The sequence below is a fragment of the Scyliorhinus canicula genome, chromosome 13 (genome assembly GCF_902713615.1).
Source record: "Scyliorhinus canicula chromosome 13, sScyCan1.1, whole genome shotgun sequence".
Classification (NCBI taxonomy): domain Eukaryota; kingdom Metazoa; phylum Chordata; class Chondrichthyes; order Carcharhiniformes; family Scyliorhinidae; genus Scyliorhinus; species Scyliorhinus canicula.
The window spans coordinates 108,955,964-108,969,200 of record NC_052158.1 but is presented as its reverse complement, the minus strand read 5'-3'; the positions used below and the strand labels follow the sequence as shown (position 1 = coordinate 108,969,200).

The window sequence follows — 13,237 nt, the reverse complement described above, 5'->3', positions numbered from 1 at the left end:
CTAAAATCAATATACTTTGTGGTAGTAAACCCATTTTCAGTAGTAGAAGTCAAACTGCATCAAGCTGCCACTCTTAAATACATCCAGATATATTTTTTAAAGCAAGTCATTTTTCACAATTATGTTTTAAGATACTGGTTCATGGGAGATTCTGCATTTGCAATATAAAAATAAAATGGGCCGGAACCTCGAGAAAGAAAATACTTCTCACACTAGGCACAATTTTGGCTGTAACGTATGTCCAGGTTGTCGTTAGGAACAAAAGGGGGAACTCTATCTCCAACCGTTGCACAAACTCGGTTCTCCAGAAATTGCGTATTTGTCAGACAGACAGCCAGGACTTTTACAGGTAATATGAAGAAGGTCATAACACAAGGTTCAAGCAGCAAAGTTTTCATTAGAAGATGTTTTAAATACTAAGCCGCTAGCAGTACTCTACCTCAAATAATCAGTGGCTACTGAAACCAAATTTTATTGTATTTCAAAAATGTATGTCAGCTCCTGATGTGCAGGTTAGGTGGGGGTACAGAGATAGGCCGGGCAAGCAGGCCTAGGTAGGTGCAGGTTAGGTGATCCAAATGGCCTCCTTCAATACTGTAGGGATTCTATTGGCTCATGTTTGCCTATTGGCTCTAAGAGAAGTGTTGCTACTACAAAAATTTTGGAAAACATAAAAGTACAAATGAGGGTTTCAGTGGCAGTAAAGTTGGAGAAGAGCGATATTTTGAAAAGAGTTTTAATACTGATTTTATAGGCATTCCAAATGCCCATGATCTTTGTGTTTTGTGCGTGTGTTTTTTTTTAAACCCTCAGAATGATTGTTCCAATTTGAATCATTTCAACAGTAAGTTTAAAAGTGAATCAAAAATTCGGAAGGTTATTTATTACCACACACTCAGCCTGGAGGTTTGAAAAAACTCCAGTGTTCTCTGTGGCAGGACCCGTAGCGAGCGAGAACGGAAAATTTGACCATCCAGGCAAAGCTCTATTCACTTTTCAGTGGCACTGGAAGATACCAGCCGCGAATGAGGACAGCAAATTTCAGACAATGTCTCACTCACTTGATTCACCTACACTATCACTTACACAAAGATTAGATACTGATGAGGGAATAAAACAATACAATTACAATTTATGATCGTCTCTTTTGTCTTAGGCCTGTAGTTTCTTCGATGAGTAGCTGCTTTGACTGAAGTGAAAGTCTTCTAAAGCAGTGAACTTTCAGTAAGCTGTGAAGCCAGTTGTAGTCGACTTTCCAGGAGGTTGTTTGTAAGGTGGACTTGAAATTGGAGGGAAAAGTCCCTCTCCCGCTTTCATGGTAGATAATTGTTTATTGTCTTGGCTGCTTTGTTAACATGCAGTTAGTTTAACGGCTGTCCCCAGAACAGCATTTGCTGATTTAAAAGCAGGCATTAAACATGGCTGCCTCACCGTGTGACTTGTTACAAGCCCAAAGTCTTTTTCCAAATAAGATGTGTGGAGAGGTCAATTATGCATCCAATGCGATGGGTTACAACCTTGAGAGTTTGAGACAACTCGTGTCACTGGGTGGGATTTTCCATGCCTTCCACCAGGTGTTCTGCACCAACAGAGGTGGTCCATCATTGGCCAGCGGTGCTGGTCCCACCACTGACAACTGTGTTTCCCATTTTAAGCACTCCTCGCTGCCAAGAAACCCATGGTGGGGATTCGCCATCAGCGGGACCGGAACAGCACGTCAGCGGGAATGGCCGGAAAACTCCAGCCTGTGGGCAGAACTTTCGAGAGGAAATAATAATAATCTTTATTAGTGTCACAAGTAGGGCTTTCATTAAATTGGAATGAAGTTACCGTGAATGGCCAAGTATCAGGTTTCTGTCCAGAAACAAAGGCACATTTCTGTCCACATCTTCTGATGCTTTGCCAGAGGACAAAAAGCATCGGTGGGTGTGTTTTGTGCAGTCACTCTGGCAGAGCTGGGGAGTGGCCTCACACAGCTAGCAAGCCCGGCTACACAGAGATTAGGGCACCATCTTTAAAGGGCTCCTCAATCTGCGCTACAAATATGCTCCCCGAGCCCCCTCCCCCTCCAAGCTTCGGGGAGAGCCCCCCACTACGAATGTATCTGGGGGGAACTCTCTTCTCTCTCTCCCCCTGGGTGCATTTTCTGGCATGCACCCCATTTCCCCCCCACCACCCCCCAATGCACATAAGATGAAGCCCCCCTCTTCCAATTGAGAAGGGTTTGCCTTTGGCCTTGTCACCTCTTGGGTGCAATGGGACACTGCCCAGCCTAGACCCTCAACCTCAATGTGTATTCATTGTGTTTTTAATGTTTCCTCACAAGCAGCCTTTTAGCTGTACAGGGGCCCTATAAGAGGTCAGCTGTTTGCATGGGCAAAAAGGCAGTCTAACATCATACCCTGTAGTTCTAACATCTCCCAAGTAAAGCTCCATGTTTTGGTTGAACATCGAAGGCCTGAAGACTCCATTTTCAATCCACCACATAAGAACGGACAAGAGGTAGACGAACAGCATGTTTAGGTAACCGAAGAAATCTTGAATAATTGAAATCATCGCTACATGAAAGCTGGTGACAGGAGAGCCAAACAATGGTTGCAGCAAGAGGAGTGAAAAAAAATCACAGAAAAATCTGAAGGAAACAACCTTATCGAGAAGTCCGCCACATGTTCCGCCTCAAAACAAATTTGGTAGCCGTGAGTAGCAAGTACCCTGCAACAACAAATTTAGAGCTAGGGCTGTTACAAAACACAAAGGGAACAAGCTGAGCTCAAGTTGTGCCTTGTTTTGGGGAGAAAGGAAGCAAGGTAGTGCTAAAAATTCATGACACATTAAGCACACAATAGGTCCTTCCATAAAGAGAAATGGCGCGAGTCCTGGTGCTGTGGCGCCGTTTGATGCAAATACAGAACAATGGAGCTTGTTTACAGATTGATGTACCATCAATTCGACTCAAGACACATTTAGGATCCGAACAGTGGCTTTAATCAGCTAGTTGTTAGCCCAATGGTCGACTACAGAGAATGGCCGACCGCCGGGAACTCTGGGTACTTATACCCCGCCTCGGATGTATCCCCCCAGATACATTGAACCTCTTTAGGAGTCTGGCACAGCCTTAAAAACCAGGCACAAAAACAAACAAAGACATTGTGGAACGTTTGCAGAGCCACTATTCACCAAAACCTTTAGTCATCACAGAAAGATTTAGGTTTCATGAGCGCAACCAAGAAGGTGGTAAATCAATTATACAGTTTGCAGCTACACTGTGAAAGACTAGCTGAGCACTGTGAATTTGGGGATTTGATAAACTATACCTTCAGAGATAGATTAATCTGGGTTTACTACCCCTTTGGAATAGCTTCACTCCTTAAACCCAGTTCAGTTCAAGCCCAAGGATTTAGAAGATGTTGGCTGAAACTCGAACACATACACAAACTCGCACTTGCCATAGGTGTGCAAAAGCCGGGCACTCAGCAGCGAATTGTTGGTGCAAAGACATTAAGTGCAGAAATTGTGGCAGAAATGGTCACATTGAACGTGCTTGTTGGAAAAAGAAACAAGCGTCAGGCAAAAGTTGCAAAAAGTAAGAGCCAAATAAAACAAATGACAAGCTGAAATCGAGGAAACGTTCCACATGGCACAAACGTACACAAGAAGGAACTCGATTCACAGTCTAAACGAATGGTCAGTAAGTGTATTGCTACTGCTGATGCAACACACCGAAACTGGGTCATTCCATTGCTGGACGGTCAGCCAATGAAGATGGAGGTGGACACTGGTGCAGCCATCATGCTGGTGCCAGAGACTATTTATCAAGAAAAACTCCAAAATATTGCCTTGCAACCTTCGAAGATATTGCGTTATAAATCTACACTGGAGAAGTGGTTCCGTTGAGGGGCTGTAATGATGTAACAGTACATTTAAATGGACAGACGGCCGATTTGTCTTTGCACATCGTCAAAGAAAATCATCCGGCACTAAAAGGAAAAAACTTGGATGGAAACGATCAGGGGCGGGATTCTCTGGCCTTCCAGCAGCGTGTTTCCCGGCAGCGGGAGGCAACGTGCCAACTGGTGGCGGGATTCTCTGCTCCCGCCACTGACAATGGGAATTCCCATTGAATGGAAACCCGTGGGTAGGGATGCACTGCTGGCAGGACCCGCCGGCAGCGAACAGCCAGAGAATTCCAGCCCAGGTTAATTTGGCCAGAAGTAAATCTCATGACAGAGTCTGAATCAGGATTACCCAGAATCTTGAAGAAACATGCCATTATCTTTAACAGTGAGCTGGGCGGATGAAGAATACCTCAGTAAAGCTAAAGATGAAGGAAGAAAGTCTGGCAAGATGCTTAAAGACTAGGTCAGTGCTGTACGCAATCAGCCCGACGGTACAGACAGAGTTTGAACAGCCGGTCAGAACGGAAATATTTGAACCCGTTAACGTGAGTGATTTGGCTACGCCAATCATACGCGTGATGAAAAAGGATAGACCTGTATGGATTTATGGTGATTTGAAAGTCTCAATTAATCTTGTACTGTGTGCAGCGCAGTACCCAGCCCTGATTGATTACCTATTCGCTGGGTTGGCTGGAGGCTAACAATTCAGTAAAATCAACCTCAGTCAAGCATATCGTCAAATGAATGTGGATCAGGATTCACAACCATTTCAAAGATTGTGATTCACAAAGGGTTATTTCAATACAAAAGATTGCCAATTCGCATCACTTCAGTGCCAGTGTAGTTCCAACGAGCTATGGACCAAGTCTTAAAGCGGATTAGATGGAGTCCAGTGTTGTGTGGATGAAGTCTTGGTGACTGGGAAGAATGACAAAGAACAACTCTGCAAAATAGATGCCACAGTCCAGAGATTAGAAGATTATGGGTTAAGAGTCCGAAAAGACAAATGTGAATTTTTTCAATGTTCAAGTGAATATCTGGGTCATGTCATCGATAACAAGGGACTGCATAAGTTGAATTGGAAAATCAAAGCCATTACCGAGGCACCCGCACCTCAAAATCTCAACAACAAGGACTCATACATAATTTTATTCAATACTATAATCCCAGCCAAGCTCATATCAAAACTTAGAACTTGGCTCTCCACTCTGCAACTGGATCCTCGATTTTCTAACTAACAGACCACAATCAGTAAGAATGAACAAGAACACCTCCGCCACAATAGTCCTCAATACCGGGGCCCCGTAAGGTTGTGTACTTAGCCCCCTACTCTACTCTCTGTACACACACGACTGCGTGGCAAAATTTGGTTCCAACTCCATCTACAAGTTTGCTGACGATACGACCATAGTGGGCCGGATCTCAAAAAATGATGAGTCAGAATACAGGAGGGAGATAGAGAACCTAGTGGAGTGGTGCAGCGACAACAATCTCTCCCTCAATGCCAGCAAAACTAAAGAGCTGGTCATTGACTTCAGGAAGCAAAGTACTGCACACACCCCTGTCAGCATCAACGGGGCCGAGGTGGAGATGGTTAGCAGTTTCAAATTCCTAGGGGTGCACATTTCCAAAAATCTGTCTTGGTCCACCCACGTCGACACTACCACCAAGAAAGCATACAGCGCCATTACTTCCTCAGGAAACTAAGGAAAATCGGCATCTCCACATTAACCCTTACCAACTTTTACAGATGCACCATAGAAAGCATCCTATCTGGCTGCATCTCAGCCTGGTACGGCAACTGCTCGGCCCAGGACCGCAAGAAACGTGAACACTGCCCAGTCCATCACACAAACCTGCCTCCCATCCATTGACTCCATCTACACCTCCCGCTGCCTGGGGAAAGCGGGCGGCATAATCAAAGACCCCTCCCATCCGGCTTACTCACTCTTCCAACTTCTTCCATCGGGCAGGAGAGACAGAAGTCTGAGAACACGCATGAACAGACTCAAAAACAGCTTCTTCCCTGCTGTTACCAGACTCCTAAATGACCCTCTTATGGACTGACCTGATTAACACTACACCCTGTATGCTTCATCCTATGCTGGCGCTTATGTCGTTACATTGTATACCCTGGGCGCGGTTTCCTGCTCCCGCGCGGCATCAGGAAGGCCGTCGTGAACTCGGCCGAGTTTCACAACGGCCTCGGAGGCCGCTGCTCGCACCCTATTCATCCCCCCCAGGGGGCTAGGAGCGGTGTGCCGTAAATCTCGGCAGCCGAGAATGACGCGGCCGGTGCACCTAATGACATCAGCCACGCATGCGCAGGTTGGCCGGCTCCAACCCACGCATGCGCGGTTGCCGTCTTCCCCTCCGCTGCCCCGCACGACGTGGCGGCTTGATTTTGCGGGGCGGCGGAGGGGAAAGAGTGCGTCCCTTGGAGACGCCGGCCCGACGATCGGTGGGCACCGATCGCGGGTCAGTCCCCTCCCGAGTACGGCTGTGGTGCTCACTCCCCTCTCCGCCCCCCCACAAGCCACAAACAAGCTTTTGGCGCCATGTTCATGCCGGCAGCGACCAGGTGTGGTTGCCGCCGGCGTGAACAGGTCGGGAACGTCAGGCCGCTCGACCCATCCGGGCCGGAGAATCTCCGGTCGCCGTCAAAAACGGCGAGCGGCGATTCTCCGAGCGGGGGTGGGTGGGAGAATCACGGGGGGTGCTAGGGTGGCGTGTCGTGACTCGCACGGCCCTCCCGCGATTCTCCCACCCGGCGTGGGGAGTGGAGAATCGCGCCCCTCGTGTTGCCCTATTATGTATTTTCTTTTATTTCCTTTTCTTTTCATGTACTTAATGATCTGTTGAGATGCTCGCAGAAAAATACTTTTCGCTGCACCTCGGTACACGTGACAATAAACAAATCCAATCCAATCCAATCCAATCTAAATGTCAACAAACTTCGATCTTTCTTAGGTTTACTAAATTACTACGGAAGATTTATCCCTAATCTGATGATTATTCTAAAACCCTTGCACAATCTACTGTGTCAAAGTGAAAATGGAGGGATCAATGTGAGCGAGAGAGCATTCATGCAAGCCAAAGAGACACTTTAATTTCACTGTCAGCTTTCTTAGTCTTAAATGATCAAGATTATTATACATTTTGTTGATGCTTCTGGTATAGTTCCACATCTGGTTTTGAATCGTCCATTGCCTTTTCTATATTCGTTAATAGACTCTACTTAAAAACAGAACTCGTACCCATGGGTACAGTTTCATGGCAGAATGAGTGTTCATCCATTTTCTAACATACAGCTTCAAATATAGTTTTATCACATGAAACCCAAAGGCTGTAAAAATTGCCCTTGGGATTAAGAATTTATTGCAGTTTCAAACGTCGACTGCCAAGTCTCTTCTACATTACAGAATTTTGTAACAGTCGGTACTACACTTTGTTCTAGGTGGTATTAATCCTTGCTGCAAAAATGCATATTAATCTCTTTCACAAAAATTTAAACAAATAATTAAAAATGGGAAAAAGTTTACAATTAGAAGGAAAAAAGACGTTATTATGGAATGGATTACCTTTGTGTTGATCAGGCATGACGATGGGTGGGGAAATATCAGGAAGTTCTTCCTCTCCAGGCTGTAAACCCGTTGCTCTTAAGTGGGAGACATCTAGCAGATCTGGCATATCTATGGAGACATCTGAAGCACAATGCAGAGAGCTACTGTAGAGGTGTGGTACATATTATGGGATAAATGATTTGAAAGTATCAGTCATGTTTTTCAAGTTCAAGAGAACTGAACAGCAACAACTAAGGATAGTTGGCGGTTAAAACTAGAATATTCAGATTTTTTCCTTAACCAATTTCTACTAGCAACAAGGGAAAGGCAGCAGTTATGAGTGGCTATCGCTGTTGTTAAATAATATTCTAAATAGATGTAAAATGGACTATTTTCCTGATTCTGTGTGTCATTTGCTATGCATTTTATATATAGTTGCCAGAGTCACCTAACAGATTTCCGGTGGCGGCTATGAGGGAGTAGGTCTCACATTCAGTGGCTCCTGCTTCGGTCGGACTTTTGGACCTTTTCCCCTGACTTATTTGCGCTTTTGAGCGCGGAACTGGAAAGCAATAGTACTCAGGCACAGGACCCATACAGAATTGTATGGACCTAAGAAGCCGGAGGGACCGTGAACAGCAGAAGAAGCAGTCGAGAAAGGGCACAGTGGAGGATGTGAAAGAGACCAGCATGGCTGGTCTTCAGAGCAAGGCACCGACAGCCCAGCCCACAATGGAGCAACTGCTGCAGACTATGCAGGAGGGCTTTTTGGCTCTGATGCGTGACAACTTGGAGCCGCTACAGAAGTCGATTGACCGGATGGGAAAAAGGCTGGATGATCAGGCTGAGAAGCTCCAGCAGTTGGAGAAGTCAGTGGAGGAGCAGGCTGACTTTCAAATGGTGGCGAATGTGGAGATTCGGAGGCTGAGGGACCAGCAAAAAGTGCTTCTGGACAGGCTGACAGAACGTGAGAATCGTGGGTCTCCCGGAGGGGGCAGAGGGGCTAGACGCTGCCGCAATTGGGCAGCACGGTAGCCTTGTGGATAGCACAATCGCTTCACAGCTCCAGGGTCCCAGGTTCGATTCCGGCTTGGGTCACTGTCTGTGCGGAGTCTGCACATCCTCCCCGTGTGTGCGTGGGGTTCCTCCGGGTGCTCCAGTTTCCTCCCACAGTCCAAAGATGTGCGGGTTAGGTGGATTGGCCATGATATATTGCCCTTAGTGTCCAAAATTGCCCTCAGTGTTGGGTGGGGTTACTGGGTAATGGGGATAGGGTGGAGGTGTTGACCTTGGATAGGGGGTAGGGTGCTCTTTCCAAGAGCCGGTGCAGACTCGATGGGCCGAATGATCTCCTTCTGCATTGTAAATTCTATGTAAATCTATGTAAATGTGGAGGGAATGTTTCAGAAGATGCTGGGGAACGAGGTGTTCCCGCGCCCGCCTGTGGTGGACAGGGCACACAGAGTGCAGGTGAGGCAGCCGCGACGAGGGGGGTCCCACACGAGCGATGGTGGTACGCTTTCACAGGTATCTGGACAAGGAATGGGTGCTGGCAATGGGCAAAGAGCACACGAAGCTGTACTTGGCACAGGTACCAGAGTGTTTAACCAAGATTTGAGCGCTGAGGTGGCCAGGAGGAGGGGAGGCTACAGGCAGGTGAAGGAGATACTGTATAAAAACAAGGTGAAATTCGGGCTGCTTTTTCCGGCGCGACTGTGGATTACGTATGAGGGTCAGCACCACTATTTCGAGGAACCCAAAGAGGCGATGGACTTAGTTAAGAAGCAAGGGCTGGCTCTGAGCTGAGGACGTCTGGACTCATGTTCGAACTTTTAAGTGTATGTGGTGTCTCTCCCATTTTGAAAAGTGCCTGTATGTTTGGGTCCGTTTTTGTTGTTTCTTTTTTCGACCTTTATAGGGGGTTGGAAGGTGGTAGGGATGTGTTTTTTTGCGTGCTTTTTGCACGGTTTACCTGAATATTTCCCGTTTGGGCTGTTGGATTTGGGCTGTTGGAGTTTGGCTGGGGGGAAAATAATAAAGAAAACAGTTAAAAGGGTTGGGTTAAAATAGATGCTTATGGGGAACTTTGTGCAATCTTTTTCTGTGTCTGTATGAGAAGGACTGAGAGTGCCTGTTATTTCTTATCTCTTTTTTTCTTGTTAACTTGAATTGTGTATTGCGGAGGTTGTTTATGACTTGTATAGAGTGTTTGCTTAAGTAGGGCTGATCTGTGGAAGTGATATGGATGGGTCGGAAGAGGGGTGACTGGGAACAATGGGTGGGAGACGTGCTGGCGCCGAGGCTGGGAGCCCCAGGCAAGCTGAGTGCAGCTAGTCAACGATAGCCGAGGTAGGGGGTGTGCATATAGTTAGATTAGAACAGGGGTTAGGTGATAGGATGGTGTTGCTAGGGGCGGAGGGGGGAATCGTTCTGCTGACAGGGATGGAAACTGGGCATGGCAACAGTGAGGAGGTCATGGGTGGAGCTGGTCAGGAGGCGGGCCAGATGAAGCACGACACATGGCTGGGAGGCTGGCCAAGGAAAGGGGATGGCTGATCGGCAAGGGGGGGTGGGCGGCGAAGAGCCCCCCCCCAACCAGGCTGATCACCTGGCATGTTAGAGGGTTAAACAGGCCAGTGAAGAGGGCGCGTATGTTTGCGCATCTGCGGGTTCTGAAGGCGAACATAATCATGCTGCAGGAGACGCACCTGAAAGTGGCAGACCAGGTTAGTTAAGGAAGGGCTGGGTCAGTCAGGTCTTTCATTCGGGGCTTAATTCTAAGATGAGGGGGGGTTGCGATCCTGATTAATAAAAGGGTACAATTTGAGGCAGAGGGCACAGTCGTGGATGGGGGTGGCATGTTCATTATGGTGAGGGGTAAGTTCGAAGGGGTGAGTGTAGTTCTGGTCAGTGTGTATGCCCCTAATTGGGACGATGTGGATTTTATTAGCAGGATGCTCGGGAAGATCCCAGACTTGGACTCGCGTAAGCTGATCATGGGATTTAATACAGTCCTGGACCCGAGCCTGGACCGGTCATGTTCAAGAACGGGCAGGTTGCCAGCGATGGCAAAGGAACTGAGAGGGTTCATGGAGCAAACGGGGGGAGCAGATCCGTGGAGATTTAGCCGGCTGACGGCGAGGGAGTTCTCGTACTACTCCCACGTCCACAAGGTGTATTCCCGAATTGACTACTTTGTTGTGAGTAGGGACCTGCTGGCCGGAATGGTGGGGGCAGAATATTCGGCAATTGCCATATCGGACCATGCTCAGCACTGGGTAGACCTGCAGTTTTGTAAGGACAGCTTTCAGCGCCCACCATGGAGGCAGGAAATTGGACTACTCACGGACGAGGCGGTGTGTGAGAGGCTGAAAAAATGCATTCAGAATTACCTGCAGGTGAACGATACTGGAGAAGTACTGGCAGGGGTGCACTGGGAGGCACTGAAGGCAGTGGTGAGAGGGGAGCTGATTTCAATCCGGGCGTACAGGGACAGGACAGATAGGGCAGAGACGGACCGACTGATCAAGGAAGTTCTACAGACGGACAGGAGTTACGCGGAATCCCCGAGGCCAGAGTTACTCAGGAAACGACAGAGGCTGAAGGCCGAATATGGGGTGCTGACTACAAGCAAGGCTGTAGAACAGATTAGAAAGGTAAAGGTAAAAGGCGCGATTTATGAGCATGGGAAGAAGACCAGTAGAATGCTTGCGCAACAACTAAGGAAGAGGGAAGCGGCTAGGGAAATAGGGAGGGTAATCTAGTGGGTGATCCAGCAGGACTGAACAAGGTCTTTAGGGACTTTTATAGGAAGCTGTACACTTTGGAACCACCCGGGGGACCCCCCGGGGCAGAGGGGGGGTGAGGCCATTCCTGGATGGACTGACCTTTCCAAGAGTGGGGAGGGGGTTGGTGGATGGACTGGGGGCCCTGGTCAGGATCTAAGAGGTATTGGGGGGCCTGAAGGTCATGCAGTCGGGTAAAGCCCCGGGGCCGGACAGGTATCCGGTGGAGTTTTACAAAACATTTGCCGGGATAGTGGGGCCGGTGCTGGTCAGGGTCTTTAACGAGGCAAGGGACAGAGGGCGTTTACCCCCAACGATGACGCAGCCCACCATCTCACTCATTCTGAAACAGGATAAGGACTCAGAGGCTTGTGGGTCTTACAGGCCGATCTCTTTGATCAACGTAGACGCCAAGTTACTGGCCAAGATTTTGGCGAGCAGAATTGAGGACTGTGTACCGGATGTAATTGTGGAGGACCAAACCGGGTTTGTAAAGGGGGGGGCCAGCTGGTAGCCAACCTAAGAAGGCTGCTCAACGTGTTTATGATGCCCCCCAGAGAGTAGGGAGGTAGAGATAGTGGTGATAGTGGTGGCAGCTCTTCGGATCTGGGGCCAGTGGAGGAGGCATGTAGGGGAGGTAAGAGCATAGGTGTGGACCCCAATCTGCGGCAACCACCGATTTGCCCCAGGGAACATGGACGGGGGATATCGACTGGAGGAGCGCGGGGATTGTGAGGATGGGGGATCTGTTCCTGGAAGGGAGCTTTCCGAGCATGAGGGCGCTGGAGAAGTTTGGGCCGGCGCGAGGGAACGACTTTAGATACTTACAGGTGCGGGATTTTGCTGTCCTTCCCAGGTCTCCCGCCGAAGGTGAGGCAGGACAGGGTAGTTTCTAGGGGAGAGGTGGGAGAGGGTAGAGTCTCAGATGTTCTCAAGGAGCTGATGGGAGCTGAGGATACGCAGATCGAGGACCTGAAGCTTAAGTGGGAAGAGGACGATGGTGTCTTGGCAGAAGCCCTGAGCAGAGTGAACACGACCGCAACATGCGCCAGGCTCAGCCTAATCCAGTTTAAGCTCGTGCACCGGGCCCACATGACGGTGGCCCGGATAATCAAATTCTTTGGGCTGGAGGACAAGTGTGCTAGATGCCCCGGAGGGCCGGCTAACCATGTACACATGTTCTGGTCGTGCCCTAAACCCAGGGGGTATTGGCAGGGATTCGCAGATGTCATGTCCCGGGTATTGAAAACTGGGGTGGTAATGAGGTGGCAATCTGTGGGGTTTCGGAGGATCCGGGAGACCAGGAAGAGAGAGAGGCCAACGTTCTGGCCTTTGCTTCTCTGGTAACCCAGCGACATATACGGTTAGCATGGAGGGACCCAAAGCCCCTCAGGATTGAGGTATGGCTGTTGGAAATGGTGAGCTTTCTTGGCCTAGAGAAAGTCAAGTTTGCCTTGAGAGTTTCGCTACTAGGGTTCGCCCGAAGGTGGCAGCAATTTATTGACTTCTTTGCAGAGGAGTAAAGCGTCGGGGGGGGGGGGGGGGGGGTCGGGGCTAGGATAGAGTAGAGTAGGGGGATATTGAGGCAGGTCTGTGCGTGAGCAGAGCCTTGGTTTGCACTATGTTTAATTTGTGTCTTGACTTCTTCTTTTTTGTACTGTACAATGTCACTTTTTCTATATGCCTAAAGTACCTCAATAAAATTGTTTGTTTAAAAAAAAGAGTCACCTAACACATCTATATAGATGTGATCACTTACCTTAATCTTAACTTACCATGCTTTAAATTAGTATCAATAATGGTAACCATAAAATTACCAGATTACCCTTTCTGAAAGGAAAATTGCTGTCCTTACCTGAGCTGGCCTATGTGTGACTCCAGACCCATAGCATTGTGATTGACTCTGAAATGGCCCTGCAAGCCACTCGCCTCCATGGCAGGGAGACAGTGAAAGCAATTGTAAATTTATTTTCTTACAACAGAAATCACCTAC

At 48.3% G+C, this 13,237-nt stretch overlaps 1 protein-coding gene across 1 annotated transcript in view; it reads right to left on the bottom strand.

Moving 5' to 3' along the window:
• The window catches only part of usp13 (ubiquitin specific peptidase 13), a 138,795-nt gene that overhangs the window by 24,305 nt on the left and 101,253 nt on the right, over positions 1 to 13,237 (bottom strand). Inside the window, exon 15 of the mRNA XM_038816610.1 lies at positions 7,478 to 7,600. Within this exon, the coding sequence (XP_038672538.1) occupies positions 7,478 to 7,600 (123 nt within the window). The remainder of the gene's footprint in view (positions 1 to 7,477; positions 7,601 to 13,237) is intronic.